This window comes from Amblyomma maculatum, chromosome 3 (genome assembly GCF_055883805.1).
Source record: "Amblyomma maculatum isolate TAMU_Amacu chromosome 3, ASM5588380v1, whole genome shotgun sequence".
Taxonomy (NCBI): Eukaryota; Metazoa; Arthropoda; class Arachnida; order Ixodida; family Ixodidae; genus Amblyomma; species Amblyomma maculatum.
In genome coordinates, this window is record NC_139346.1 from 788808 (window position 1) to 816041 (window position 27234).

The following is a 27234-nucleotide window of genomic DNA, read 5'->3' on the forward strand; positions in this document are numbered from 1 at the left end:
GACGGCACAGACCCAGACAGTGCCCAGCCTACGGGAAAAAGTGCCATGAGTGTCGAAAACTTCACCACTTCGCGGTTTGCTGTGAAGGAATGTCTAAAGTTGAACAAGTTAGTAAAGACAAAAGCGATGGCGACTTTGACATTCTAGAAGTAGGAACTGAAAAAGGAAGCAGCAAAGACTGGGTAGTGGAAGCACAAGTTGCCGGAAGAAATATTTGCTTCAAAGTAGACACCGGGTGCCAGGCCAGTCTGTTACCATTCTCTATGTACCGCAAGACTCGGGAGTAGCAGCAGTTAACGCCCACAAGTGCGGTGCTGAGAGCTTACAACCGGGGTGTACTAACTCACTTCGGAACAACGTCACAGGAAGTAACTATCGGTAACGCTTCCGCCACCGTGAAGTTCTTTGTTGTAAGCTCCAAAGTTTTGCTTCATATTTTTCATTCAATAACTTTTGTGGTCTTAAATTTTATGTTTTTGTTTAGTTGTCAATTACTTTAATACACTAATTCAGTTTGTGTAGGACATTTGGCAGTCCACACTGAACCCTGGCCAATCCCCCTTCGTGGGTATGTGCCAAATATTAAGAAAGAAGAAGAAGAAGAAAGAATGGCCGTCAAGCCGTTCTGGGACTAGATGCAAGCGAAGCTCTGGGACTTGTCCATCGCATGGTGGCTACTGTAAATGCTTCGGGGTACCAAGCGCTCAAGGATTTCAAAAATGTCTTTCAGGAGCTAGGCTGCCTGAAGCAACCGTACAGCATGGTCATGCAACCATCTGCGATTCCAGTTGTTCAACCAGCCCGACGGGTTCCCCTGTCCCTGCGACAACCACTTCGGGAGGAGCTGCGTAGAATGGAGCGTGCAGGCGTCATCGTCAAACAGGATGGCCCGACAGACTGGGTAAGCCCATTGGTTTTGGTTAAGAAAAAGGATGGCAAACTTAGGGTTTGCATGGACCCAAGGAAAATAAACGAGCACGTAAAAAGGCAGCACTACCAGCTCCCAAAGCGTGAGGCCATGGAAGGGGAATTGGCCGGCGCAGCCTATTTCAGCTGTTTGGACGCAAGTTCTGGTTTTCACCAGATACCACTTGACGAAAAGACGTCCAAAATATGCATGTTTTCTACACTCTTTGGAAGATACCGTTATCTCCGGCTGCCTTTCGGTATCTCGTCTGCTCCCGAAGTTTTGCAAAAGCGGATGAGTGAAGTCTTCGATGGCCTTCCCGGTGTACATGTTTTAGCAAGAATTCATGCTGGGCATTTGGGACTACAGAAATGCAAAGACAGAGCCATTCGTCTTGTTTTTTGGCCCGGTCTCAGCAGTGACATCAGTGTATTGATCAACGGTTGCCCGACTTGTCGCGAATTTGCTTACAAGCAAGCGCAAGAACCACTGCTGATGCGCCCAGTCCCTCGATGTGCGTGGTATCGCGTTGGTGTTAATATTTTTTTATTTTGGGGGAACGGCGTACATCCTGGCGTTTGACGCGTTTGCTAACTTCCCAGAAGTCGAGAAACTTGTGGACATTACTGCGAAGACAGCAATCGCTGCACTCAGTGCCGTGTTCGCGAGGTACAGCGTACCTCTTGAAGTGTGCACCGGTAACGGGCCACAATTTGCCAGTCACGAGATCGCAGCCTTTGCAAGAACATACGACTTCGCTCACGTCACATCCAGCCCCCGCTACCCGCAATCCAACGGACTGGCAGAAAAAGGTGTCCAGGTGGTAAAGCGGACCATGAAGAAATGTGAACATTCACAGGAGTACTTCTGGCTAGGTCTGCTGGCCTACCGCTGTATCCCACTGGAGGACGGCCGATCACCTGGGGAACTTCTTCAAGGCAGGTGCTTGAGAGCTAATCTTCCTGTGGTCAAGAAGCACCATCAGAAGAGGGGCCACCTTTAGCTGAAGGTTCTGTCGTGAGGATCCGGGACAAAACACGGTCAAAAAAGGTACTGTCGTTGGCACTGCGGCTCCCAGGTCCTACAAAGTGCAAACAGAGGATCATCGGGTGTTTAGGCGCAACAGGCGGCATCTTCTGCAAACCCGTGAGAAGTGTGCAGCAGACACTAGTGACGACGACAGTGGTTCGTCCGAGCGTGAACCAGATAACTCCGGACAATCTGCTCGAAATATCTCGCCTGGTGCCACAGCACGAACATCTGCTGACTCTCCTCGGCAACAGTCCGCCACCGACAGCTCGGCGCTCGGAGGCTCTGGAAACCATATGCAACTAATTTTGCCAGGGCCGACACCGGTTCCAAGGAGGTCGGCACTTACAGTGAAGCCACCGCAACGTCTTCAGTGCGATACTGCTTTTAATCAAATAGCTTGAACATTTGTCGTTTTCATTACCCCTCGGAGGATGTATCGGGCATGCGCTGTCTCCTTTATCGTGTCAGCGCATTGTCTTATCAGTGCTACCGCAAACTGTACGCTTGGCACTGCTACTGCCCCGCCCCTCTCCTTCGTCTATAAAAGGGCGTGCTAATAAACCCTTCTTGTTCTTCTTGTTCCTGCCACCATGTAGTTGCCTCTATCCTTAGTGCGACACACATCGCGATACAGAGAGTTCGATGATGTCTTGAGCGAGCATCTTGTCAAACTCCTTTTGTATTACCTGGCGCTCAGCACCGAATACGCGATAAGGACGGAGATGAATAGGAGCAGTGTCGTCTGTGTGTATGCGATGTTGCACAAGAGCAGTTCGAGACAATGGGCGCTGATCAAAATCAAAAATGTCTCTGAAAGATGCCAGGAGACGACAGAGTGCATAGACTTGTGGAGGAGAAAGGTCCGGAGCGATCCTCTTGGCGTAGTCTTGGAGATTGGATACTTCAGATAAAGAGAAGCCAACCGGTAGTCATAGCAGAAAGATTACATTCATTTACAGGACTCAAAGTGGCGAGCGAGATACCTTGCCGGAGGGGCTGGATTTGCGACGCAAAGTTCAGAACAGGGAGGCATGTTTGGTTCGCGGTCACTGTGACGACTGTATGAGCAAGGGCAATGCGTCGGGTTAGGGGAGCATCAAGGGTTGGGGTAACGATATACTGTCCATCGGGAATTGAGGGTACAGAGCAAAACGTAACATAAGTTGCGGCTTCAGGTGGCAGGCGGAGAAAGTCGACACTACAAAGGCGGTGCAGGACATGAGAGGGTGGGTCGAAAGGAGAGGGCAGGTCAAGTTCAACGATGTTGGTAGCACAGTCTATGATGGTTGCATGGTCAGAACGTCGAGGCCAAGAATGATGTGAGGACAATGCAGCAGAACTGTGAAGAGGGCGGTAGTATGGCAGCCAGAAATCGTTACGCGGGCAGTGCACAAGCCAATGACCTTTGAAGTTGCTCCATCTGCAACACGCACAAGTTGTATAGGTGCAGGGAGCAGCACTTTTTGCAAGCGAGAGCGGAGTTCTGGGCTCATGACAGAAACTTGCGCACCACTATCACTGAGGGCTTCTATGGCTGTGCCATCCACGAGCCCGGTGAGCAAATTACGTCGAGCACGAAGATTTGAGATCGTACTGCAGCATCACCTCTAGACGTTGCAGCGCCAAGTTTTTCGTCGGGATGCGGCCATATGGACTGGGAGATGAAAAGCGACGGCGTTGGGGCGAACGGGTGTCACGAAATCGGCGCCCATTTTCGTCAAGCCGGTACGGCGGAAGCAGAGAGGAAACAGAGAGAGAGAGGAGGAGGAAGCAGAGAGAGTTGTTAATCGGAAGGACAAGAAAATCCGGGTGGTGAACGCCGTAGTACATGCACAACCTGGATCTGCGGTGAATCGGATGCCGGTTTCGAGGGGAAAGATAGGAAGAAAGTCAGTCTCTGTGCTACGAGATACAGGTAGTAGTGCCGTAATCGTGAAACGAAGCTTGATTCATGAGAATGATCTTACTGGCGAGAAACGCCCTGTGAGGCTAATTGACGGCTCAATCCAATTAGTCCCTGAGGCAAAATTGGAAGTGCAGACGCAATACTATTCTGGGAAACTGACAGCCCTGTGCATGGAACGCCCTATCTACGATTTGGTGTTGGGAAATATCAAGGGCGCAACATTTCCCGAGGATCCTGATCAAAGTCCCGCGCCTGTGCGCTGCAAGGAATCTAAAGAGAACAGGGCAAGACGAGGAAAGCAAGGCCATGAGAAGCCGGAAGAAAAGCCTCGAGACAAGAATAAGCACCTCAGGAGGAAACCGAAAAGAAAGAGACAACACGGGAAATAAAGTCAGCAATGCCTAGGCCTTCGTTGATGCAGGCAGCCCAAGTGTTCGTCCTACTTATGGGGGCGTTACTTGGGATATTTCACCTTCAGCGGAAGGAATACCGGTGCCTAGGAAAGAACACTATTACAGTGATTCTTTTTGTTGGTCTGTGCGCGTTGCAACATGTTCCCGTGTATCCGTCGGCGCTACTGGTTGTAGGGGCAATTATCGGCACACATTGGTTGTGTGATTTGCAAGAGGATAAGTCCTGCCTCAGGAAATTTTCAGTAGCCCGATCGGAGAACATAGAAGAGTTTCAAATGCGAGAGCCTAGAGCGAAGGCAGAATCTTTGGCGGACAGAAGCGTGTCACGCACTGATCGCGGGCTGTAATTACGCTCAGAATTTAGGTTCGTGCGCTTCGCATTTGAAAAGCGGTGTGTTGTTGATTCTTTTGTGTATCTGACGACAGCGTGGTGCTATGTTTGTGAACATCATGGCATTGATGTGTGAATTTTGTAATGTGTTATTGCAGTTTGTGAAATTTGTGCAAGGTGTGTGATGTAGACATTTGCCCCATATACTGTGAGCGCATGCATGTGCGCGCGATGTTCGTGGTTGTTGTGAATATTGTGGGACAATATTCTTTAAGGGAGGGGCAGTGTCACGAAATCGGCGCCCATTTTCATCAAGCCGGTACGGCGCGAGGCCCGCACGGCGTCGCGTGGAAGGCATGGAGAGCAAAGCCCCCTTCCCCGCGCGGGAGAGCGCGTAGCTTTGTACGCGTTGTTGTCACCCTCTTTCCCCTTGCCCGGGGAAGACGGTGGTTCATCGGCCTGGAATGTGCCAGGCCTTTCGAGAAGGTTCTATGGGACCTGGCCAATGACGACGCGCGGCTCGACGGGAAGAGAAGAGGGAGCTACAACCAGCGAAGCTATGTGTGTGTGCGCGCTAGCTTTGGCGCGTGTTAACAAACAGACGCGGCGCGCCCTATTTAAAGCGACCGCGCCTCTTGTTGAGCAGTCAGCCAGTCAGTCAGTTCGTCAAGTGTTTTGCGACGTGCTCGCCTGTGTTTCGGCTGGACTCCCGGGGATCACCCGCTGCTGGCAAGCCCACGGACTTTCAAGGGAGCGGCGCTCGTCTCGTATGGCGGCCACATCGTGACTCTTGAGGCGTCGGATTGCAACAGTGCCCGGTGAACAATTTGGTGTTTGTTTATGTAACTCTCTCGTGTTTGATCTGTTGTAAAGCCTCTCTGTTATTGAATCATACTGTAGTTGCATGCTTAGCGTTTGTATTCTGTGAACCTCTCACCTATGTATTTCAAGTGATATTGTGTATTCCTTTGTATCGTCTCTTGCTGTGCATAAATTGTGTTTTGTTTGTTACTTCTGACTCCGATCCTTTCTCTGGTTTGAACCGGCGACCGCTGGGCACCAAACGACCACCCCCTTCTGTCACCACAAGGTAGTTGAATTCCGGCTGAGCTTGCCACGCAAGTCGAGGGCATCTCCTTTGCGACCGGAACAGCTACCCCCACTCACTCTAAGGGTGTCTGGGAGTGTGCGCACCGTTAAGGGCGCATCGTTAATAATACCCCCTAATTATTAACGGGTGACAATTATTCTGCCGTCCGCGACAGGACGTTTGGTGCACTCAAGCTCAGAGGACGGAGAAAGAGTTGGAAGAGTTTACGAAGAGGTCGTAAACAGTGTAGCAGCAGAGCGGTAGCGAGAGGTAGTGCCGCGCGGAAGCGTTTAGGCGAAGTTCGCTAAGCAGTGTTTAGGCTACACCCAGACGGTTCGCGCTTCAGATATGAATCTGAAAGAGTTGGTGGAGACTGGCACCCAGCTGGGGTTGTCCGGTGCCGAACTGCGCAAATGGGTTAGCCAGAGAGAAAAAGAAGAAAGAGAGAGAGAAGAAAAGGAACGAGAGAGGACTCGAAAGGAAGCCGAGGAGGAACGAGAGAGGGCTCGAAAGGAAGCCGAGGAAGAAAGAGAGAGGGCCCGAAAGGAGGCCGAGGAAGAAAGAGAGAGGGCTCGAAAGGAGCGGGAAGAGGAATTTCAGCGAGAAAAGGAATTACTTACTATGAAACTTCAGCTCCAAAACAACAACAACAACGGTTTAACTGAAGTGCATAGCTCCAGTGAAGGACATAGCAGCTTGCGGATAGGCGCAAGCAAATTGATCCCGAAATACGACGAGAGAAGAGACGATCTCGACGCGTTCCTCTTGCGTTTTGAAAGGATCGCCATAAATGCAAATTGGACAGACAGTGAATGTGCTACCATCTTGAGCACTTGCCTTAGCGGCGAAGCATTAAGTGTGTTTGGAAGACTTCCTCCTGAGGATGCAGGCAGCTATCACAAAGTGAAAACTGCATTACTTAAAAGGTTTAGATTTACGACGGATGGGTTTCGAGAGAAGTTCAGGACTGGAAAACCTATGGACGGTGAAACGGCAACACAGTATGTTGCGCGACTGAGTCATTATTTCGACCGCTGGACTGAACTTTCAAAAATTAAACTAGAGTACGGCGCACTTCGCGAACTCCTAATTAAGGAGCAATTCCTGGGCAGCTGTCACCCTGGTTTGTCGCTTTATTTAAAAGAAAGAAATGCACATACATTGGATGAAATGATGGAGCTCGCAGACCAGTATTTGGAAGCCCAGGGAGGCGAAAATTTGAGCAAAATTGTAAATTCTGAAAACCCTCGAAAGCCTGAATTCCGACAGACACAACCTATTGTAAAGTCAACCCCGAGGTGCTATCTCTGCGGACAACTAGGCCATTATGCACCTAACTGCCGCAAACTGGCAACCAACCATCCATCCTCGTGTTGGAAATGCGGACAGAAGGGCCACAAAGCAATGTCGTGTCCCGACGCTGACAAGGCAGCACCGCAGGCGGCATGCGCGAGGACTCCGTCAGAGTCAGAATATCGCCTGGAGGAAGAAGATGCCGATGGCTTTGTTGAGCTTAAGAACGGCAGGAAAGTCCGCGTGGTGCACGGCCAAGAGGAGGAGGAAGCAGAGAGAGTTGTTAATCGGAAGGACAAGAAAATCCGGGTGGTGAACGCCGTAGTACATGCACAACCTGGATCTGCGGTGAATCGGATGCCGGTTTCGAGGGGAAAGATAGGAAGAAAGTCAGTCTCTGTGCTACGAGATACAGGTAGTAGTGCCGTAATCGTGAAACGAAGCTTGATTCATGAGAATGATCTTACTGGCGAGAAACGCCCTGTGAGGCTAATTGACGGCTCAATCCAATTAGTCCCTGAGGCAAAATTGGAAGTGCAGACGCAATACTATTCTGGGAAACTGACAGCCCTGTGCATGGAACGCCCTATCTACGATTTGGTGTTGGGAAATATCAAGGGCGCAACATTTCCCGAGGATCCTGATCAAAGTCCCGCGCCTGTGCGCTGCAAGGAATCTAAAGAGAACAGGGCAAGACGAGGAAAGCAAGGCCATGAGAAGCCGGAAGAAAAGCCTCGAGACAAGAATAAGCACCTCAGGAGGAAACCGAAAAGAAAGAGACAACACGGGAAATAAAGTCAGCAATGCCTAGGCCTTCGTTGATGCAGGCAGCCCAAGTGTTCGTCCTACTTATGGGGGCGTTACTTGGGATATTTCACCTTCAGCGGAAGGAATACCGGTGCCTAGGAAAGAACACTATTACAGTGATTCTTTTTGTTGGTCTGTGCGCGTTGCAACATGTTCCCGTGTATCCGTCGGCGCTACTGGTTGTAGGGGCAATTATCGGCACACATTGGTTGTGTGATTTGCAAGAGGATAAGTCCTGCCTCAGGAAATTTTCAGTAGCCCGATCGGAGAACATAGAAGAGTTTCAAATGCGAGAGCCTAGAGCGAAGGCAGAATCTTTGGCGGACAGAAGCGTGTCACGCACTGATCGCGGGCTGTAATTACGCTCAGAATTTAGGTTCGTGCGCTTCGCATTTGAAAAGCGGTGTGTTGTTGATTCTTTTGTGTATCTGACGACAGCGTGGTGCTATGTTTGTGAACATCATGGCATTGATGTGTGAATTTTGTAATGTGTTATTGCAGTTTGTGAAATTTGTGCAAGGTGTGTGATGTAGACATTTGCCCCATATACTGTGAGCGCATGCATGTGCGCGCGATGTTCGTGGTTGTTGTGAATATTGTGGGACAATATTCTTTAAGGGAGGGGCAGTGTCACGAAATCGGCGCCCATTTTCATCAAGCCGGTACGGCGCGAGGCCCGCACGGCGTCGCGTGGAAGGCATGGAGAGCAAAGCCCCCTTCCCCGCGCGGGAGAGCACGTAGCTTTGTACGCGTTGTTGTCACCCTCTTTCCCCTTGTCCGGGGAAGACGGTGGTTCATCGGCCTGGAATGTGCCAGGCCTTTCGAGAAGGTTCTATGGGACCTGGCCAATGACGACGCGCGGCTCGACGGGAAGAGAAGAGGGAGCTACAACCAGCGAAGCTATGTGTGTGTGCGCGCTAGCTTTGGCGCGTGTTAACAAACAGACGCGGCGCGCCCTACTTAAAGCGACCGCGCCTCTTGTTGAGCAGTCAGCCAGTCAGTCAGTTCGTCAAGTGTTTTGCGACGTGCTCGCCTGTGTTTCGGCTGGACTCCCGGGGATCACCCGCTGCTGGCAAGCCCACGGACTTTCAAGGGAGCGGCGCTCGTCTCGTATGGCGGCCACATCGTGACTCTTGAGGCGTCGGATTGCAACAGTGCCCGGTGAACAATTTGGTGTTTGTTTATGTAACTCTCTCGTGTTTGATCTGTTGTAAAGCCTCTCTGTTATTGAATCATACTGTAGTTGCATGCTTAGCGTTTGTATTCTGTGAACCTCTCACCTATGTATTTCAAGTGATATTGTGTATTCCTTTGTATCGTCTCTTGCTGTGCATAAATTGTGTTTTGTTTGTTACTTCTGACTCCGATCCTTACTCTGGTTTGAACCGGCGACCGCTGGGCACCAAACGACCACCCCCTTCGGTCACTACAAGGTAGTTGAATTCCGGCTGAGCTTGCCACGCAAGTCGAGGGCATCTCCTTTGCGACCGGAACAGCTACCCCCACTCACTCTAAGGGTGTCTGGGAGTGTGCGCACCGTTAAGGGCGCATCGTTAATAATACCCCCTAATTATTAACGGGTGACAACGGGACTGACGGCAGTGGGGGGAGGGTGATCGGTTGAGGCGTGAAGACTCGGTATCAGCGGCTGTGCTTGAAGGGTAGTGACGAGGTGGGAATGGACGATAGTGGTCTTCGCAGATAGAGGAGCGTGGCAGGCGGGACATTTGTGGCTGGAACCAACGATTTCGGCAATAACGGGCGATATTGCCGACGCTGGAACAAGTAAAACAAATAGGTCGGTTATCAGATGTGCGCCATTCGTCAAGATTGCGTCGACGCTGGGCAACATAGGCAGGTCGGACAGAATAAAGGTTGCGAACGTCAGGGGTATAAGCAAGTCGGCCAGGATAAACTGTGCGAACGTCGGTGTCATAAGGAGGTCGACAAGGATACACTGACGGCAGCAACGGAGTTGAGTCCCAAGATGGCGAGCTCTTGGCGGACAATGGCCTCATTTAGGGGAACGTCTGGGTGGTAGCCGTGGGCCAAATGTGGCGGCCAGGTAACGGGAGCAATGGCCTCGAGTTCGCGGCGGACGATACGCGTTACATTTTCTGTCGATGTTGGCTGGTGTTGGGACGGCAAATCTCGACACGAAGAAGTGCGAAAGGTACGGGGATCGATGCCCCGCACCTCCACCAAGATGTTACGTGGAAACTCGATGTATTTACAGTATATTTACAGCAAAATTAGAACTGGCAGAGCAGCGAGCAGCAACGCGGAACCAGTCCCACTTCTTCGTCATCACCTTGTCCCTTCCGCGAGACAAGAGGACACACTTCGTCGTCGTCATCGCGTAGCAATATTCTTAGTCAAATAGGTTTTCGCTCAAAATGTTCATATAGAATGCGCATACCGACATTGATAGTTGATTTCAACTTGCGCGCGGATGCTGCAATGGTGACACTCGATATAGCAAAGGCTTATGATAGTGTGGAGCCAAGAATTTTGTTGCAAAGATTAAAAATTCTGCGGATGATATTTATTTGCGTGGATATCAGCATTCCTACAAAACAGCCAAATTTATTGTTCATTGAATGGTGTGCATTCTGGCAGATATCAACAAATCAGGGCTGTTCCTCAAGTGGCAGTTCTTTAGGCCGTGCTATTTAAAATTTTATTGACCTCTATTCCCACTCATCAAGAAGTTCGCACGTATGTTTATGCGGATGACATCACGTTCTTCATGGCTGCACCTGGCACTCAAACCCTCAATGTACGCCTGCAATCATACCTGAACTCCCTTCAGAATTGGTTATGTGACTTAAGATTTACATTAAGCATAAAAAAGTGCGATGTCTTTGTTTTCCGAATTAAGGATCCCGTAAATCTTTCTGTAACATTTCAGCCGGAAACAATTCCTCAGGTCTTTGAAGTATCTAGGGGTCGTTTACGATGATCATCTGACATGGAGGGATCACATTCAACATGTTGCAGCGGAAAACACTCGTGCTGTGGGTATGTTGCACAGGTTACGCAATCCCAGGTCTGGAATGCTCTTTTAATCATTTTTGTTTATGTCCGGCCAAGTATAGAATTATAATCTGTGTTGTTTTCTGGTTCTCCTGCTAACAAAATTCGTCCGCTTTTTTTTTAGAGCGGGAAGCGCTTAGATTATGTCTTGGGCTCCCCAAATTTGTGGCTAACAATGTACTATACCTTGAAGCCCGAATACCACCGTTGCTAGCTAGATTACAATTCTTGACGTGCAGACGGATCTAAAAATATATGAATATCAATTCTATCACTGCCTGTCAATTTGTTTTTACGAGCCGACCTCCTTTTTTAGCGTCACCTGGCCTCGGTTTTCATACCCTGCAGGTAATACTAGTGCAAAATTTGTTACTACCTTTTATCGTAGTGCTTTCTGTCATCCTTCCAAAAAAGTACGTGGATCTTCGGTTCAAATTGTCTATAATGACATTTTCCCCAATAACGCAAATCACTTATCACCTCTGTAAGGTGTTTATTGGAGCCCAAGACCGTATGCAACGTCCGCAAACCAAAGCGACGGGGGTAGCGTTCGAACCAACAGCTTGCCAACAGTGCTGTGCCAACAAGGCTCCGGCTCCACTTCGTCTACCTCTTCGGGTTGGCGCCCGAGCTGATGGCGATCGGATCTACAGATGTCGAAATAAGGGGAACGAGAACAGATAAAAGGGAGGAATGTCGGTGTCTGCAGCTACAATGAGTTTAGCAGGGCGCACAGACGGTCACACAGGGAAACATTACACACAGGGGAAAGCTGAACTTCAGCATGGGCACAATCAATCACAGCACTGTGAGTCGATAGAAAGTCGTAGCCGAGGTTGATGTCGTGGGAGCAGGCGTAAAGCACCACCATCTCGACGAGATACGTAATGTCTTTATTGCAAAATCGTACCGTGCACGCTGCCACAGGGGTGATGCGCTCTGAACTGGCCGTATGAAGCGAAAAGGCAGAAAGCGGCGTCGTGACCTTGCGAATTTTGCGGCGAAGGGCATCACTAATTACGGAAACGGCAGCACCTGTATCCACCAGCGCAAGAACGGGAAAACCTTCTACGAACACTTCAATGACGTTGGCGGGAGAAGGCGGAGCACTTAACGTGTTCGTCAAACGCGCAGTTCTTGCCTCCGTAACTGCGGCTTTTAGTTTTCCCCTTGCGTAGGGCCCTGTCGCCAGAGCATCGGCGAAATGGAACGTCGGCGAGGTGAGTGCGAACGGCGTGTCGAGTACTGAGCCCGAGGTGGAGACGATCCAGAAGAGACGTTGCTCAAGGGCGGCTCGGGATCGTAGTGGTACTGACGGAATGTGTTCTCAGGATGAAGCGGGCGCTGACGGCAAAGGCGAGCGACGTGACCCGGGAGCCCGCAAGCATAGCAAATTGGGCGATTGTCGGCGGTTCGCCATGGGTTCGTAATGCGGCGTCGCGTTCGAGGGATCGAAGACTGAGGGGCCATGAAACGAGGTGGAGCATAAAATGTAGGACCGTTCTGGTAAGACGATGTAGGAAGCGGACCGCGCGTTCCAGCGGTTACTTGAGCGTAAGTGAGTGGGGCTTGCACAGGAGCGATGGGAACACTAGAAGGCAGCGCTTCGGCGACTTTCTCCTCGATAACTTGGCGGATAACCGGCGATATGGATGGCGCGTTGGCCGGCGCTAATTGCGAAGTGCAGACGGTCGGCTGAACCGGATGGAGGAGGGACAGCTGGCGTGCAACTTCTTCGCGGATGAAGTCTTGGATATTCTGCATAAATTGAGACTGTTCCGCCGACGACGTAGCCAGTGCCAAGCCAGCAATGCCGGCAGGTGCGGCAGCCCGCCGCGTAGAAGCGCGTTGCTTTCGTAGCTCGTCAAACCTCTGGCACAGGGTTATAATGTCGGATACGGAAGTAGGGTCCCTGGCCGACATCACATAGTACGCATCATCAGTGAGACCTTTTAGAACATGTGTGACTCGTTCGGGCTCAGGCATGGACGGATTGACCCGCTTGCAGAGGTCAACCACGTCCTCAATGTAGCTGGTAAACGTTTCCTCGGGAAGTTGAAGCCGTGCATTGAGGCGTTGTTCGGCGCGGAGTTTGCGTACCGCAGGACGGCCGAAGACATCCGCGAAGTTCTTCTTGAACACAGACCATGTCGAAAGATCGGCTTCGTGGTTTCGAAACCACAGATTTGCCACGTCCGTGAGGTAGAAGAAGCCGTTGCTCAGTTTTATGGAATCGTCCCAACGGTTGTAAGTGCTGACGCGCTCGAAAGAGGCCAGCCAGTCGTCAACGTCGTGGTCGTCGGTACCACTGAAGAAAGGTGGGTCACGGGGGCGTTGTGCCCCGGGACAGAAGATGGTGGCAGGAGTGGCAGGGATGGGCGCCGATGGTTGGCTGGGAGCGTCCTGGATGGTTGTGACCGAAGGCGGTAGCGTGCGGTTCCGAAGTTCCAGAGTGAAATTTTCGAGAAGGACTGGGGCGACGACCGAGACACCTCCACCAAGTGCAAGGTGTTTATTGGAGTCCAAGACCGTATGCAACGTCCGCAAACCAAAGCGACGGGGGTAGCGTTCGAACCAACAGCTTGGCAACAGTGCAGTGCCAACAAGGCTCCGGTCCACTTCGTCTACCTCTTCGGGTTGGCGCGCGAGCTGATGGCGATCAGGATTACTACACCTCGAATTGTAAGTGGATTGTTAGAAGATCCGTTACAAACTCTTCGAATTAGCATAATGATAGCAAATGATGCCTCTCAATTTCATGAAAAGGAAGGCATTGGAATATACCGTCCGCTTCTAGAAAGCTTTTTTTTTCTGTTCGTTTTCCGTATTTCATATCAATTTTCTAGGCGGAGTTTTTGGTGATGGTGCGCAAACTATACTCACCATACTCAACAGTGGCTGTTATTACAGATTCCTTGTGCTCGTACCTTTCTTCGCATATGGATTCACCATTATTTACCACCTTTATTTATTTATTTATTTATACGCAGTACCTACCGCGCCCTCACAGAGGCATTTTTGTAGGGAGAAAACATCATAAATAAGAACAAACATCTAGTACACAATAAATTAGGCAAATGATGCGGGCTACACAGAAAATACAGAAAACCCATGCACTGTGGTAGTAGAAGCAAACAAACAAAAAATAAAAACCATTGTAGAAAGGCAAACATACCCTAACCACACACACACGCACACACACAAAAAAATATATATTTTAAATACAGCACTGCTTAAAGAATAAAGCTTTCGGCATAATCAACTTTGAAAAAAGTTCAAAAAAAAAAGAAAAGGAACATAATACACTCGGACAACAATTATTGCACTTACATTGACAGGTAGCTTTGCAAATCGGTCAGAAACGATGTAGGAGGAGCGGTAGCGACCCGCGAAGGGAGACAGTTCCAGTCATGCACTGTTCGTGGGAAAAGACTATATTTGAATACGTTTATACGGCAATAGTACTCGCGTACCTTAAGTGGGTGGTCAGTGCGGGCGGAAATGTAGCTGGGTTCATTAATGTATTTCTCTTTTGGAATTCCAGTTTTATTATTAAGCACATTATAAAAGAAAGAGAGTCTCAAATATTTGCGCCTGTTTTCAAGTAACGGCCATCCCAACTTCTCGCGCAAACCAGAAGAACTTCTTTGGAAATTATAATCGGCAGACACAAACCTAGCAGCCCGTTTCTGAACGCGCTCCAGCTCCTCAATATTCAGTTTTGTATGCGGGTCCCAAACCGCGCAAGCATACTGAAGTATCGGACGTACAGTAGACATGTATAATGTCTCCTTCAGCGTAAGGGGAGCGTCCTTAAAATTACGTCTGAGAAAATTTAATGTGCGGCTGGCTTTAGCAGATATGTAATTTACGTGCGTATTCCATGATAGGTCAGTAGAAAAAAAGACTCCCAAGTACTTATAAGTTGGAACTGTGTTTAATTCAGTGCTACCGAGGAAATAGTCTGTTTGCAGAAATTGTTTCTTTTTTGTAAACCGGATCAGATTACATTTGGAGATATTCAGTTCAGATTCCAGTTGTTGGACCAAGAGAACACAGAGTTGAGGTCATGCTGTAGTGAAATTGCATCTGCTTCGGAAGAAATGTTGCGGTAGACACAACAGTCATCAGCATAAAGTCTGATTTTACTTGAATTGTTACTACTGAGATCATTTATAAAAATGAGAAAAAGAAGAGGGCCCAAAACCGACCCCTGCGGAACACCTGAAGTTACACCCACACTTTCCGAGCTGACACCGTCGATAACCACGCACTGTTTCCTTTCCGCAAGATACGCTTCAATCCAGGATAAGAGTGAGGTAGGAATATTTAATTCTCAAAGCTTCTGTAGCAACAGGTTGTGAGCAACTAAATCGAACGCTTTTCGAAAATCTAAAAATATACAATCTACCTGACCGGCAGAGTTTAAGGAAACAAAAATGTCATGTGTGAATTCCACGAGCTGTATTTCACATGAGAAGCCGGACCTAAATTCATGTTGTGTCGAACAGAAAAAACTATTGTTTTGTAGATGGTTAATTAACTGAGTATAAATGGCATGTTTCAGTGTTTTGCACGACACGCTCGTCAGCGATATGGGCCCATAGTTGCATGTTTTAGTTTTATCACCACTCTTATGAATCGGAACGACATTGGCACTTCTCCAGTCAAGGGGTAAAGAAGAATTCTCTATTGATTTATGAAATAAGGCAACCAGATACGGGGCAACTGAAGCCGCACAATTTTTCAAAACGTAATTGGAAATGTTGTCAGGCCCTGGTGCTGATGTAACTTTAATTTTCTGTAATAAAAGCATGATCCCCCGTTCAGAAATTTCTACGTCATTCATTCTGGTCAGGGTGCTGGAAGATTGAAAATCAGTACGTATATTAATGGGATCGGAAAACACCGATTGGAAATAAAGATTGAAACTTCTCGCTTTACCTTTTGAATCCCTTCCAAAATCAGTTTCATCTAGTATATCAGACCCTGCTGTTTCTCTTATTTTTAACATATTTCCAGACTGCTTTTGGGTTTGTCTTTAGTTGTTGGCCTAGTGTGCTGAAGTATGCCCTTTTTGCTTTACGGATTTCTTTCGATAAGTTCTTAGTTTGCTTTTTCATCTCGGAGTACAAAGTTAGTGCGGGCGTATCACAATATCTGCGAAACAGCCGTTTCCGCCGGTTGGCGGGCAACTGTCTATTCATCCAATGCATATCGTCACGACGCTTGGTTGAAATTAAGCGGGATGGGATTAAAGCCTGCGTCAGTGACAAAATTTTAGTTTTAAACAAGTTCCAGAAGGAATCAATATTCAGAGATGGCCGATGTGAAAGAAACTCAGGAAAAAATGCGTCGAGTTCCCGTGATAGCGAAGCATAATCGCCTTTTTCATAAAAATACACTTTCCGTGGTTGAGTGTGGTGGGTCTTCATAGCATTACAGGACACTTTTGCTAAAACTACATCATGGTCGCTTATGCCTGGCAGCGTTATGACAGACGAGACTAGGCTAGGGTCATTGCAGAAAAACAAGTCTAGTACATTAGCACTGGTAAGGCCGAGTCTGGTAGGGGTTTGAACAAACTGGAATAATGAGTGAGCACTAATTACTCCACGGAAAGCGGTATACAAGAGGGATGCAGTGAGAATTACTGGTTTAAAAGAAGACCATTCTACGCTGGGCATATTAAAATCACCGGAAAGGATAATATGTGTTGCGTCTAAGGCTAATAATGTGTTGCTAAGTTCAAAGAATGGCTGTGCGCAGGTTGAACCGGGCGTCCTATAAAAAGAGCCAATTGCGAAAGAAGTGCCATCGCCCAGCCGTACCTTGCACCAGACAGCTTCACAGGAATCGTTTTCTGAGTTAACAGACGCGCTTCTCAAACTGCTATGAACGAGGATGAACACACCACCACCGCGTACATTGCGATCCTTCCTATACGTGGTATAGGATGGAGGAAATATTTCACTATCTCTTATGTTGCTGTCTAGCCATGACTCGGTTCCAATTACCACATGTGCGTTCGTCATTTGTAAGAGTGAGAAGAATTGGTCAGTTTTGTTTTTTAGACTGCAACAATTAACAACAATACAGACTTCATATTTAATAGCAGTTTCTGGGCTAGCTAAAAACCTCGGTGATGGCTATTGGTTTACACAAGTGATATCGTCGGTTTCAATGTTGTACATATAGGTTTTGTTGTCCGGGTTTAGCTAATTAAACCGCAGTTTCAACTTTCCGCCGCGTGCCTTAGCAAACTGCATGAGCTTTTTTCTTTGTTGCCGGACTTTGGCCGAATAGTCCTCGCTTATCGCCCAGTATCTTTTAGTTTGGCAGCATTGAAAGAACACGATTCTTCTCTTTAAAGGACAAGAATTTAACGATCAGTGGTCTGTGCTTGTCGGGCGCATATCTTCCTAGTCTGTGCGCTCTTTCAATAGCAGCGGCGTCAACGGAAAGTTTTAACTTTTCAGCGCAAAAAGAGATAATATTGTCACGTCGGTTCCGTCCACTGAAATTTTCAGGTCGGCGGTTGCGGCTGTGGTGTTGCCGGAACGTCGCGGGGTCCGGTCACGGCTGCGGTGTGGTACTAGCTGATTTCGTGTCGTCGGAGAACTGGAGCGCCGAGGCAACGGATCATTGTGGGGCGCGTCGTGTCGTCGTGAAACGGAGTGGCCATCCGGTTGCAGCGGTGGAGGAGCTTGAGAATTTCGTCGATGAGCAACCTTCCCTCCAAAGGTTGCCGCGTCTAGTTTTCCCGATGGGGGCCAGGGGAGCGGACCCGCGTCAGCAGGCCGGCATTAACACGTGTCTGCGAGGAGTATTGGCGCCGTGAAGGCGACCGCGAGTAGTCATAGGGCGTTCCGGATGATTCAGCCAAGTACGCGTCAATGGCAGGGGGTCGTTCACCACGCTGCGGCTTTCGCGCGTCGGCGCTAAATCCCGGCAGACCCATTCGTCGGTAATAGCAATCGCGGAACAGGTGACCAGCTTCGCCACAGTGGAAGCACAGCAAGCGATTATCGCGAGTGCGCCAGACGTCGCTTTTGCGTGGACGCGCCTGAAAAATTCGAGCGGGAGGTGCTTGACGAGTGTATGCAGGGGCTGCTTGGTGCTGACTGGGAGGTGGACAGGCACGACGAGTGACTGCGGCGTAGGTCATGGCCTGCTGTGGTGGCATTGTCGGGAGTGGCTCGGGTGGATTGAGTGCCTGGTTGACCTCTTCCCGAACCATCTGAGAAAGGCTGGATACTTGAGGGGGTGCTGCCGTCGAAAATAGTTTTTGCAGCTCCTCGCGTACGACGGCCCGTATGGTCTCACGGAGCACGTCAGTGCTACCAGTATCCGCGATGGCGGCAGCAATAGGGATGGACGGCCGCTCGTAGGGCTTAGAACGCATCTCTAGAGCCCTCTCAATGGTAGTGGCCTCGGATACAAATTCCCCGATGGTCTTGGGGGGACATCGCACTAATCCAACGAAGATCTGTTCCGTAATTCTCATCATGCGATAGCGAAGTTTTTTTTTTCTTCGGACATGTTTGGATCAGCGCGACGGAATAGCCTCGTCATGTCCTCGAAGTAAACGAGGACGCTCTCGTTAGGGAGCTGAACTCTCGTCTGTAGGAGCAGCTCGGCGCGTTCTTTCCGAAAAACGGTGGTGAAAGCTTGCAGGAACTGGTCCTTGAAGGAACTCCACGTTGTGATAGTAGTCCCATGATTTTCAAACCATGTACGAGCTGCACCGTCGAGCGAAAAAAATACATGCTGCAGTTTCTGGTCGTCGCCCCAGCGATTGTACTGGGCTACTCGCTCAAATTTATCTAGCCAGTCTTCCGGGTCGTCGCCGGGAAAGGCTTGGAAGATGGGTATCTCCCGCGGCTGCTGCAACACGAAGGAGGGGGCAGTGGTGTCTACCTGCGTCATTACGGGTGGTTGTGTTGTCTCCGAAGGTGGTGCTGGAGAAGATGGTGGCGGCCTCGCAGTACGAGAAAATTGTAGAGGCGCGAATTCAGGATCAAGCCCTCGAAGCCGTCGGCTACTCTGATGAGTAGGCGTAATCTCGATGGTAGGAGATCCTTGAGGGCTGGAGTCTCGGCTGGTTGTAGGTGTTCGGAGCATGGGTTGCGTTACCCGGCAGCTCCACCAGATGTCACGGTGTGAAGTCTCTGATCAGAAGTCACCGCGGGACACAGAAGTAACAGAAGTCACAGTGCGGCAGGAAACTAGCAGGCCCGCTTCGACAGAAGAACTTCAGTTTCTTCGCCTCGAGGAGACGAACGTCGGTTTCTTCGCCTCGAGGAGCCACACGCTCGCGATCAGCACAGAAGGAAGATAAAGAATGCAGCGTGTCAATATTAGTCTCAGACTGTTCCTACGATTCGGTTTCTTTGTCATGGATGCCGTAGAATATTAAGTTGTTTCTTCGTGATTGGTTCTCCAGGTCATCGTGCGATGACTGGAGGGCCGTGCACGCGACAGCAAGTTTCTGGGAACTTTGAGATAATCTTTCCACTTCAGGCTTTAGTGGGAGCACCAGTGATACATTATCTTCAACGCTCTTGACTTTTTCTGCGAGTTTTGTTAGTTTTTCTTCGAGATTCTTTTGCTCAAGCCGAATGGAACGTAGTTCGTCCAATATTTCGGTCTGTTGCTGTTGTATGACAGGTATTGTCATGATAGTATCGAACATCCGCTTTTCCTGCTCAGCAGACAGGGGCCCAGGGTTTTGCTCTACGTCTCCCGCAAGCAAGAGCCTTCTTTGAAACAAACCTATGTATCCTGAACAGCTCGCGGACACATCGTACAGAAGGCGTAAAAACATGCACACAGCAAAGTTGGGATCTGGCGTCGACTTCCTAAACGGTTTGCCATTAACAGAAAGGTAAGAGTAACAAACCTGAAGAAGAACAATGTGTAAACGTCTGGCTGCCATGTCGGTGCCAGATCCCGGTGTGGCTGGGTACAACAGCTGCTTATGTAGGTCATGCTTGTGCAGAAGGTTCCAGGGTTGCCAGTCGATGAAGTATTCGAGCGCCGGTAGCTCTGTTAGGTCCAACGGCGAAGCGTCACTCAAAAAAAGCCAGGTCAGCAGGACAGATTTGCTCGGTAGAAGCGGCTCCGTTCATTGGCCGGCACGTCGACATCGCGGCAGGATCGAAAATTGCCATCATTTGCAGCACCTGAAGAAGAACAAGGTGTAAGCGTCTGGCTGCCATGTCGGCGCCAGATCCCCTTTCTTTCATCGCTCCCCTCACATTTGAGCCTCATACATATAGTGTAGGTACCAGGCCACAGTAATGTGACAGTCGATGAGGTTGCGGATAGACTAGCTAAAGAATCTCTCAATGGCCCCGTGTTGCCTATCCTCCCGGCAACAGCGTACACAACAGCAGCGCCATTTCGTAGGCGCTCCTTATTAAGCACGCAGACTTGATCCATTTTAACATCGGATGACTACCTGCATCTCAAGTATTCCTGGAGTAGGAAACAATGTCAATCAAGGCAGATCTCTCTAATCAGGCTGCGCTGCCGTATTCCGCCTCTAAATTTCTATATGCGCAGGTCGGATTTGGTTCTTATCCCGTCTGCTCAATCGCGGGGAACCGGAAACACTAGAACATTTCTTGCTAAGAGAATATGCTTCAGTAAAACAAGCTTTTGGGCAAGTTGGTAGCTTACATTCGAAAAAATATATGTAAAAAAACACATGTGCCAATGCCAAACGAAAACGAAGCTTGCACAGGAGAATACATTTCATCTGGCGCAGAAAAGCTCGTATTCAGACTTGTGCAAAACGATAGAAGCCACACTTATACAGTTGCGCCCCTTTTTTCTTATATAATACGACTCTAGCAGCTCACGTGCTGTTTGATTACTGCTTTTGCCTAGAATCTAGGCAAAAGCAGTAATCAAAAGCAACTTCGGTAGATTCTAGGCAAAAGCAGTAATCAATCAGCACGTGAGCTGCTAGAGTCGTATTATATAAGAAAAAAGGGGGGGAACTGTATAAGTGTGGCTTCTATCGTTTTGCACAAGTCTGAATACGAGCTTTTCTGCGCCAGATGAAATGTATTCTCTTGTGCAAGCTTCGTTTTCGTTTGGCATTGGTAAATGTGTTTTTTTACTTATATTTTTTTTCTATCTATCTCTCTCGTTATACCTGTTGCGCGCATGCGCGTTCTAAGCAATATATTTCGCGTTCTTCTCGGAAATAAACCAGTTGTGAGTGCAGCGTTGGTCCTTGTGTACGTGTCTTCCTTCTGTGATTGTGTTTTTTCGCTGCGGCTATGTCGAATCTTGCTAAGAGAACTTCTTGTTGGGCTAGTTGTCTATTCATAATAAATTGAAGGCGCCAAAACAACACGCACACACACCAAAAAAGAAGAACGGGACAGAGCGCCACTCACACAGAGCAAAAACAGCGCAAACTTCACAAAGGACAGAGAAGGGCAGACGAGACACAGGCGCTGACTAACAACTGAAGGTTTATTGTTCTGACACCTTGGTATATATACAGCAAGCATCAGAAACAAGAACAACAACAAAGCCTGATAGACACTTATCTCAACCAGACGTCAAGCAGGAGCACCATGATCATCCAACACCCGATAGGAAAAGCAACTCCTTATCTAGAAGGGCTATGGAGGGAATGCTTACACAGCTGTCTTTTAGGTTTGCAATTTTTTCGGCCTCGATTATTTCTCGCGTGGTCTTGTCACCGCACCTGCGCAGCAGGCTCGTGTTACGCAAATCAGGTGTGCATTTACAATCTCGGCAGTGCACACCCAGATGGCCCGAGATCCGCTCTGTCACATTGTAGTTGTGCTCCAATAATCTTTTATTGAGACATCTGCCGGTTTGGCCTATGTACGCATGACCACAAGTCAAAGGGATCGAATAAACGACGCCTTCCGCACACGAGACGAATCGGTCGCGATGGTTTGTGGTGCAGCCGATGTGTTTTCGACCCATCCCATTCACTCGCTTGCATAGACTTGACAAGCGGTCCGGAGCCGAAAAAACAACATCTACTCCAACCCTTCTTCCTATCTTTCTCAAGTTGTGTGAAATCCCGTGCGCGTAGGGAATGACTGCAATCTTCTTATCCCTGTCTCTACTGACTGTTTCTTTAGTTTTTAACATAGCCTCCACTACTGAGGATAATAGCGCCGGTGGATAACCAGCCTGAACTAGTCGGCGCGTCTGGTTTAAAAAGCTATCTTCCAGCTTGTGGTTGCACGATTTCATGACAGAATTGTAGAAGCAAGAATTGATGATGCTGCGCTTAACCAACTTCGAGTGCGCTGAAGTAAATGGCAGAAGGGGTTTGTTGGCGCGAGGCTCAAAAGCCCAGCACACATGATTGGGGTTGAAATATAGTCCTAGTTCTAAAAACCGTATGAATCCATTAGTAGGCAGTTCGTGCGTGACAATTAAAGGGCTCAGAATGCTTGAAAAACTACGAACAACATTGGCACCTTCGGACGGGAGGGCGTCCTGTTCGCACTCTAGAAACACAAGGTAATCGTCGACGAATCGAAATATCTGCTTCACATTGCAGCAATCAAAGAACCTTTGTAACGCCCGGTCTTGAATGGCTAAGTATAGATCACTGAGGACCGGTGCAATGGACGAGCCTATACAGATACCACTTTTTTGAATGAAAACCGAACCGTTCCATTCCGCGTAGGTCGATCTCAAATAAGTGGACAGTAGCTCCAGAAAGCCGTCAGTAGAAATGCTAGTCGCGTTCTGGAATTTAACAGCTCCATGCTGGTCAATGCAGTCCTTGATGCAATTGATCAAGTCGTCATGAGGTATGGCATAGTATAGGTCTTTTATGTCAATGGAAAAACCTAATAGCGCCCTTTCGGAGTTTCCTTTTAAAAACGTGACCACAGGTTCTGCATTCTTTACCAAAAAAGGGTCGTCAATAGTTAGTAGCTTAAGTTGCCTTTGTAAGAAAGATGCAACAGATTTCTGCCAAGTCCCAGCTTCAGAAACAATGACACGGAATGGATGGTCGACCTTATGGGTTTTAACTGCATTTCCTGCTCTAGTGACCGCGACAAACTTAAACAACAGATCAGCTGAACACTAAGAACACTATGGCACCTACTCACTCGTATGTATTGCCACACACTTTCAACCATCACTTAGGTACAGCGTTTTCGAAGGCTTTCAAATGTTTTCACTTAAACATACGTTCTTTTACTCGCAAGGAACATGACTTACAACTCTTTTTTGAGCAAACAAAGCAATCCTTTGACGTCATTATGCTGACAGAGACTTGGTGTGTTGACGATGTGAACATCTTTCGGCTTCCATTGTACAATACTTTCTACCTGAATCGATCAACAGGTCGTGGTGGCGGAATATGCACCTTGGTTAAAAAGCCGTCTGCATGTGAAATATTGAACCAGTTTTCAGTAATAACTCATGACTATGAATTTTTATCAGTGATACAAAACAATACTGTTTTCGCTGTTTGCTATCGCCCGCCGAATGGTTCCGTTGCATCATTTTTGGAGTTCTTAGAAACTTTTCTCGTCTTTATAAATGAAAACAATTTCAATTTAATTTATGGCGGAGACATTAACATTAACATGATGAAGAATGATTCACCAAAACTTGGGTTAGGTACTCTCTTGGAGATGAATGCGTGTTGGAATACTATCAGTCTTCCTACCAGAGTGACCGAGAATTCGTCATCTTTAATTGACGTATTTATTACGAATTTAAGTTCTGAAGTCATTAATGCTGGCGTCTTCGCATCGGATCTCAGTGATCACTTGCCGATATATTTATGTTTCAAGGGTCACGTACGAAACAAGGAAACAAAGACAAACCATTTCATTCAACTAATAACAGATCAGACTCTTTCTATTTTTCGTGAGAAGATAGCTCAGACATGTTGGGATACTGTATACGATCTTAAAGACGCAAATTTGGCTTACGAGGCTTTTTTCAGCCTATTGAAAGAAAGTTATGACATTAGCTTTCCTTTTAAGTGCATTAAACAAAAAAAGAAAATACGTAAACCATGGATTAGTGCAGAGCTATCTGCCAGAATACGGAGAAAGAATGCATTATACAGTGAATTTATAAAGACAAGAGACCCCGAAATATTTCAGGCTTTTAAAAAAATCAGGAATCGTTTAGACAAAGATATAAAAAAGGCCAGGCGAGATTACTATACACTTTCTTTTAATTCACTGGTTCCACGTACGGCCACAATGTGGAAAAAACTGAACTCTTTGTTGAATTGCAATAATCCTGAGGAAAGGATACAGAGCTTAAAAATAAATGGTCTTGAGTTAGAGGGAAAAGCACTTGCCGACGCTTTTAACGAACACTTTGTTAAAATTGGAAGTAACAACGCACCAGACATTGATCTTGATGGTATTCCATACAACTCTAGCTCTATATTTTTGTATCCAGTAAATGAGGGAGAGATAATTAGCACAATTCACAGTCTAAATAATAGTACCGCTAAAGATATTGATGGTATCCAAATAAAACCCATCAAATATGTTGCTGACCTTCTCTCTCCTTGTCTTACATATATCTTTAATATCTGTATAAGCGAAGGCACGTTTCCTCGAACGATGCAGATAGCGCGAGTCGCTGCGCTCTTTAAAAAAGGCGATAAAAACGACTTAGGAAACTATCGACCGTTATCAATCCTTCCCGTCTTTTCAAAAGTCTTCGAAAAAGTTATTTTAAAGCGACTATCCGAATTTGAGCAGAAACATTGCCTGCTGACTGATTGCCAGTATGGCTTCCGTAAGGGTTTAGGCACACAACTCGCACTGCTACAACAAAAAGAACACATACTAAATCAGTTTGAAGAAGGAAGACTTGTGTTAGGAATTTTTATTGACCTGTCAAAAGCATTTGACTCCATTAGTCATCAACTTTTAATTAAGAAACTCCAACACTATGGCTTTCGTGGTAAAGCCGCATCTCTTTTATGCTCCTACTTGGAATTTCGTAGACAAATAGTCGTCATAAACAACCACAGTTCTAACCCATTATCTATTTCAGCAGGCGTCCCACAGGGCAGTATATTAGGACCATTTTTATTTAATATGTACGTGAATGATATTGTGAATATTGATGCAACCGTGAAATTTATCATGTACGCGGATGATACCAGCATATTATTAACCGGTAAAACTAGTGACGACCTTGTTGATGCTGCTAATTTAACATTAATAAAACTAGACGAATGGACGCGTAAAAACAGCCTGACGATTAATGCAAACAAAACAAAAGCCGTATTTTTTCGAAGTAAAAACAAAAACCTAACAATACAAAAGTCTATCTACTTAAATGCCACTCCTCTCGAAATAACTTCCAGTATTAAGACATTAGGTGTTATCTTTCAGCAGAATATGTCATGGGATGTCCACGTGGACAGTATGCTTATTAAGCTGGCACAGGTAATTGGGCTAGTATACCGCAATCGCAATTTACTACCACCAAAAATCTTACTGTTAATTTATAATACCCTATTCTCCTCCCGACTCAATTATTGTCACTTAGTTTGGTCTACGACAACTTATGGAAATTTGCAGAAGCTTCACAAGTTGCAGAAAAGGTTTGTAAGAGTAATAGAAAATCTGCCGTTTTATTCACATACGTACCATCTCTTTCCCAAATACAACATAATTCCTGTTACCAAGCTATTTGATTATATCCTTTGCAAGGCAATTAAGAATGAAAACGCCAGCAACAGTTCATTTCTACATCGTCTAGCCAGGTTACAACAAAACGCTACTACACGCCAGACACGTTACACGGAGCTCTGGAAAGTAAGGACGTTTCGCACAACATACGGCCTACAAACACTACAGAATAAACTACCCCGGTTACTAAATGATTTAAATCATAAACATATCCAACTTGAAAAGGTGACGTTCAAAACACTCCGCCGGTATTTCAACATGTACTAGGACACTTCGCTTGCCATTCCTGTTTACTCTGTCACATTGTTGTTTACCCTGACTGTACCGCTTGTCTGTATTCACTTTGATTTGAATTTTATTTGAAGCAAAAATGTGCTTAATTTATCTGTTACTTTCGCTAAACTCATTGCCATCGCACATGAATGTTCCATTGCTTTTGTAAGTGCTTTCTAGCTTCATTCTAACACATTTTCTGTATAATTTTATGTAGTTTTTATGAGTGATTGTAATTGCAGATGTTTTCATGTTTTGTTTCTATTTTCTTTTTGGATGAGACATGCCGTTTCATTGCGCCTATGATGCTGTCAAGTGTATAGGGGGGCCTCCGGCTTTGTCAAGCTGTCGCTTGTGACAGCTTTTACTGCGGGTCTCCCGCGCCATGTATTCATTTGGCGCAAAATAAACCATTATTATTATTATTATTATTATATTATTATTATAAAAACATTTCTAAGCACAAATACTTGTTGCTGTTCACTGCACTACATACCTTCTCGAGATTCAGGCGTTTACACAGTTTCATGGCCCTGCTTTTTACCTTTTTCAAGGACACGTTGCTGCATACATCAAAGGACGAACCTATGGCTTCAAGGGCTTTAGCCATGTAGTCGCCTTTCGGTAAAACTGCGAAACCGCCCTCCTTGTCCGCAGGGAGAAGGCAAAGTTCATGTTCCTTGAGGTATGTCACCGTTTTCCCTAGAGGCAGTCTCTTGCTAGTCGAGTTGCAGCGAGTCAACACGTCCACGCCTTCGGAGACGCAACGATCTACCTCAGCCGCAGGAGCGAGTCTGGAGACCTGCCGGACCAAGCTTAGAAGTTCAGGAGCCGATCTCTTACGCTCAACTGCAAACTTGGGACCACGAGCCAGCACGTCGTAGACTGCTCTCGGAACCGTGGCATCACCCAGGAGGTGGACGCGGTTGGTGTCGGAGGGTGGTTTCTTCGGAACGAGCATTCGAAGACGTGGGAGTGTAAGCTGCCACAGGGCCTCTGTTGTCCTGTCCAAGATGCGGGAAAATTGACGGCATATTTCCCCCGAGCCTCCGTTAGGCTTCGAGGCTTGCAAAAGCAACCAAAGGTGGTCCTTGAATAGTCGACGTTGTCTGTGCAGTTCAGACCGTACTAGTTTGCAAAACCGGATACCATGTCCAGCGGAGGGTGGAAAGCCCCCAAGCAAAGCCAGGAGTTCTGGTGGTATAACCTTGTTGCGGATGCAGAAGCTGAGCAATCGCGCCCTGCACGAAACCGCTGCGATGAGTGGCACCAGAGAGTGCGTATCATGAAAGGCGAAGGAAGGGATGCCCGATGAACTAGAAATAAACTTGAAGACATCTCGAGCTAGTTGGTTCATCACAGAGCAAAAACAGCGCAAACTTCACAATGGACAGAGAAGGGCAGACGAGACACAGGCGCTGACTAACAACTGAAGGTTTATTGTTCTGAC

At 47.5% G+C, this 27234-nt stretch overlaps 1 protein-coding gene across 1 annotated transcript; it reads right to left on the reverse strand.

The window, feature by feature from the left end:
* Positions 1–764: 764 nt before the first annotated feature.
* Positions 765–26981, reverse strand: LOC146194087 (uncharacterized). Its single transcript, XM_084595993.1, has 4 exons — positions 26249–26981; positions 25729–25751; positions 21588–22862; positions 765–844 (listed from the first exon to the last, which is right to left on the reverse strand). Exons 1-4 carry the CDS (start codon positions 26743–26745, stop codon positions 765–767), a joined length of 1875 nt encoding a protein of 624 aa, XP_084452119.1. The 5' UTR covers positions 26746–26981.
* Between the last annotated feature and the right edge of the window lie 253 nt (positions 26982–27234).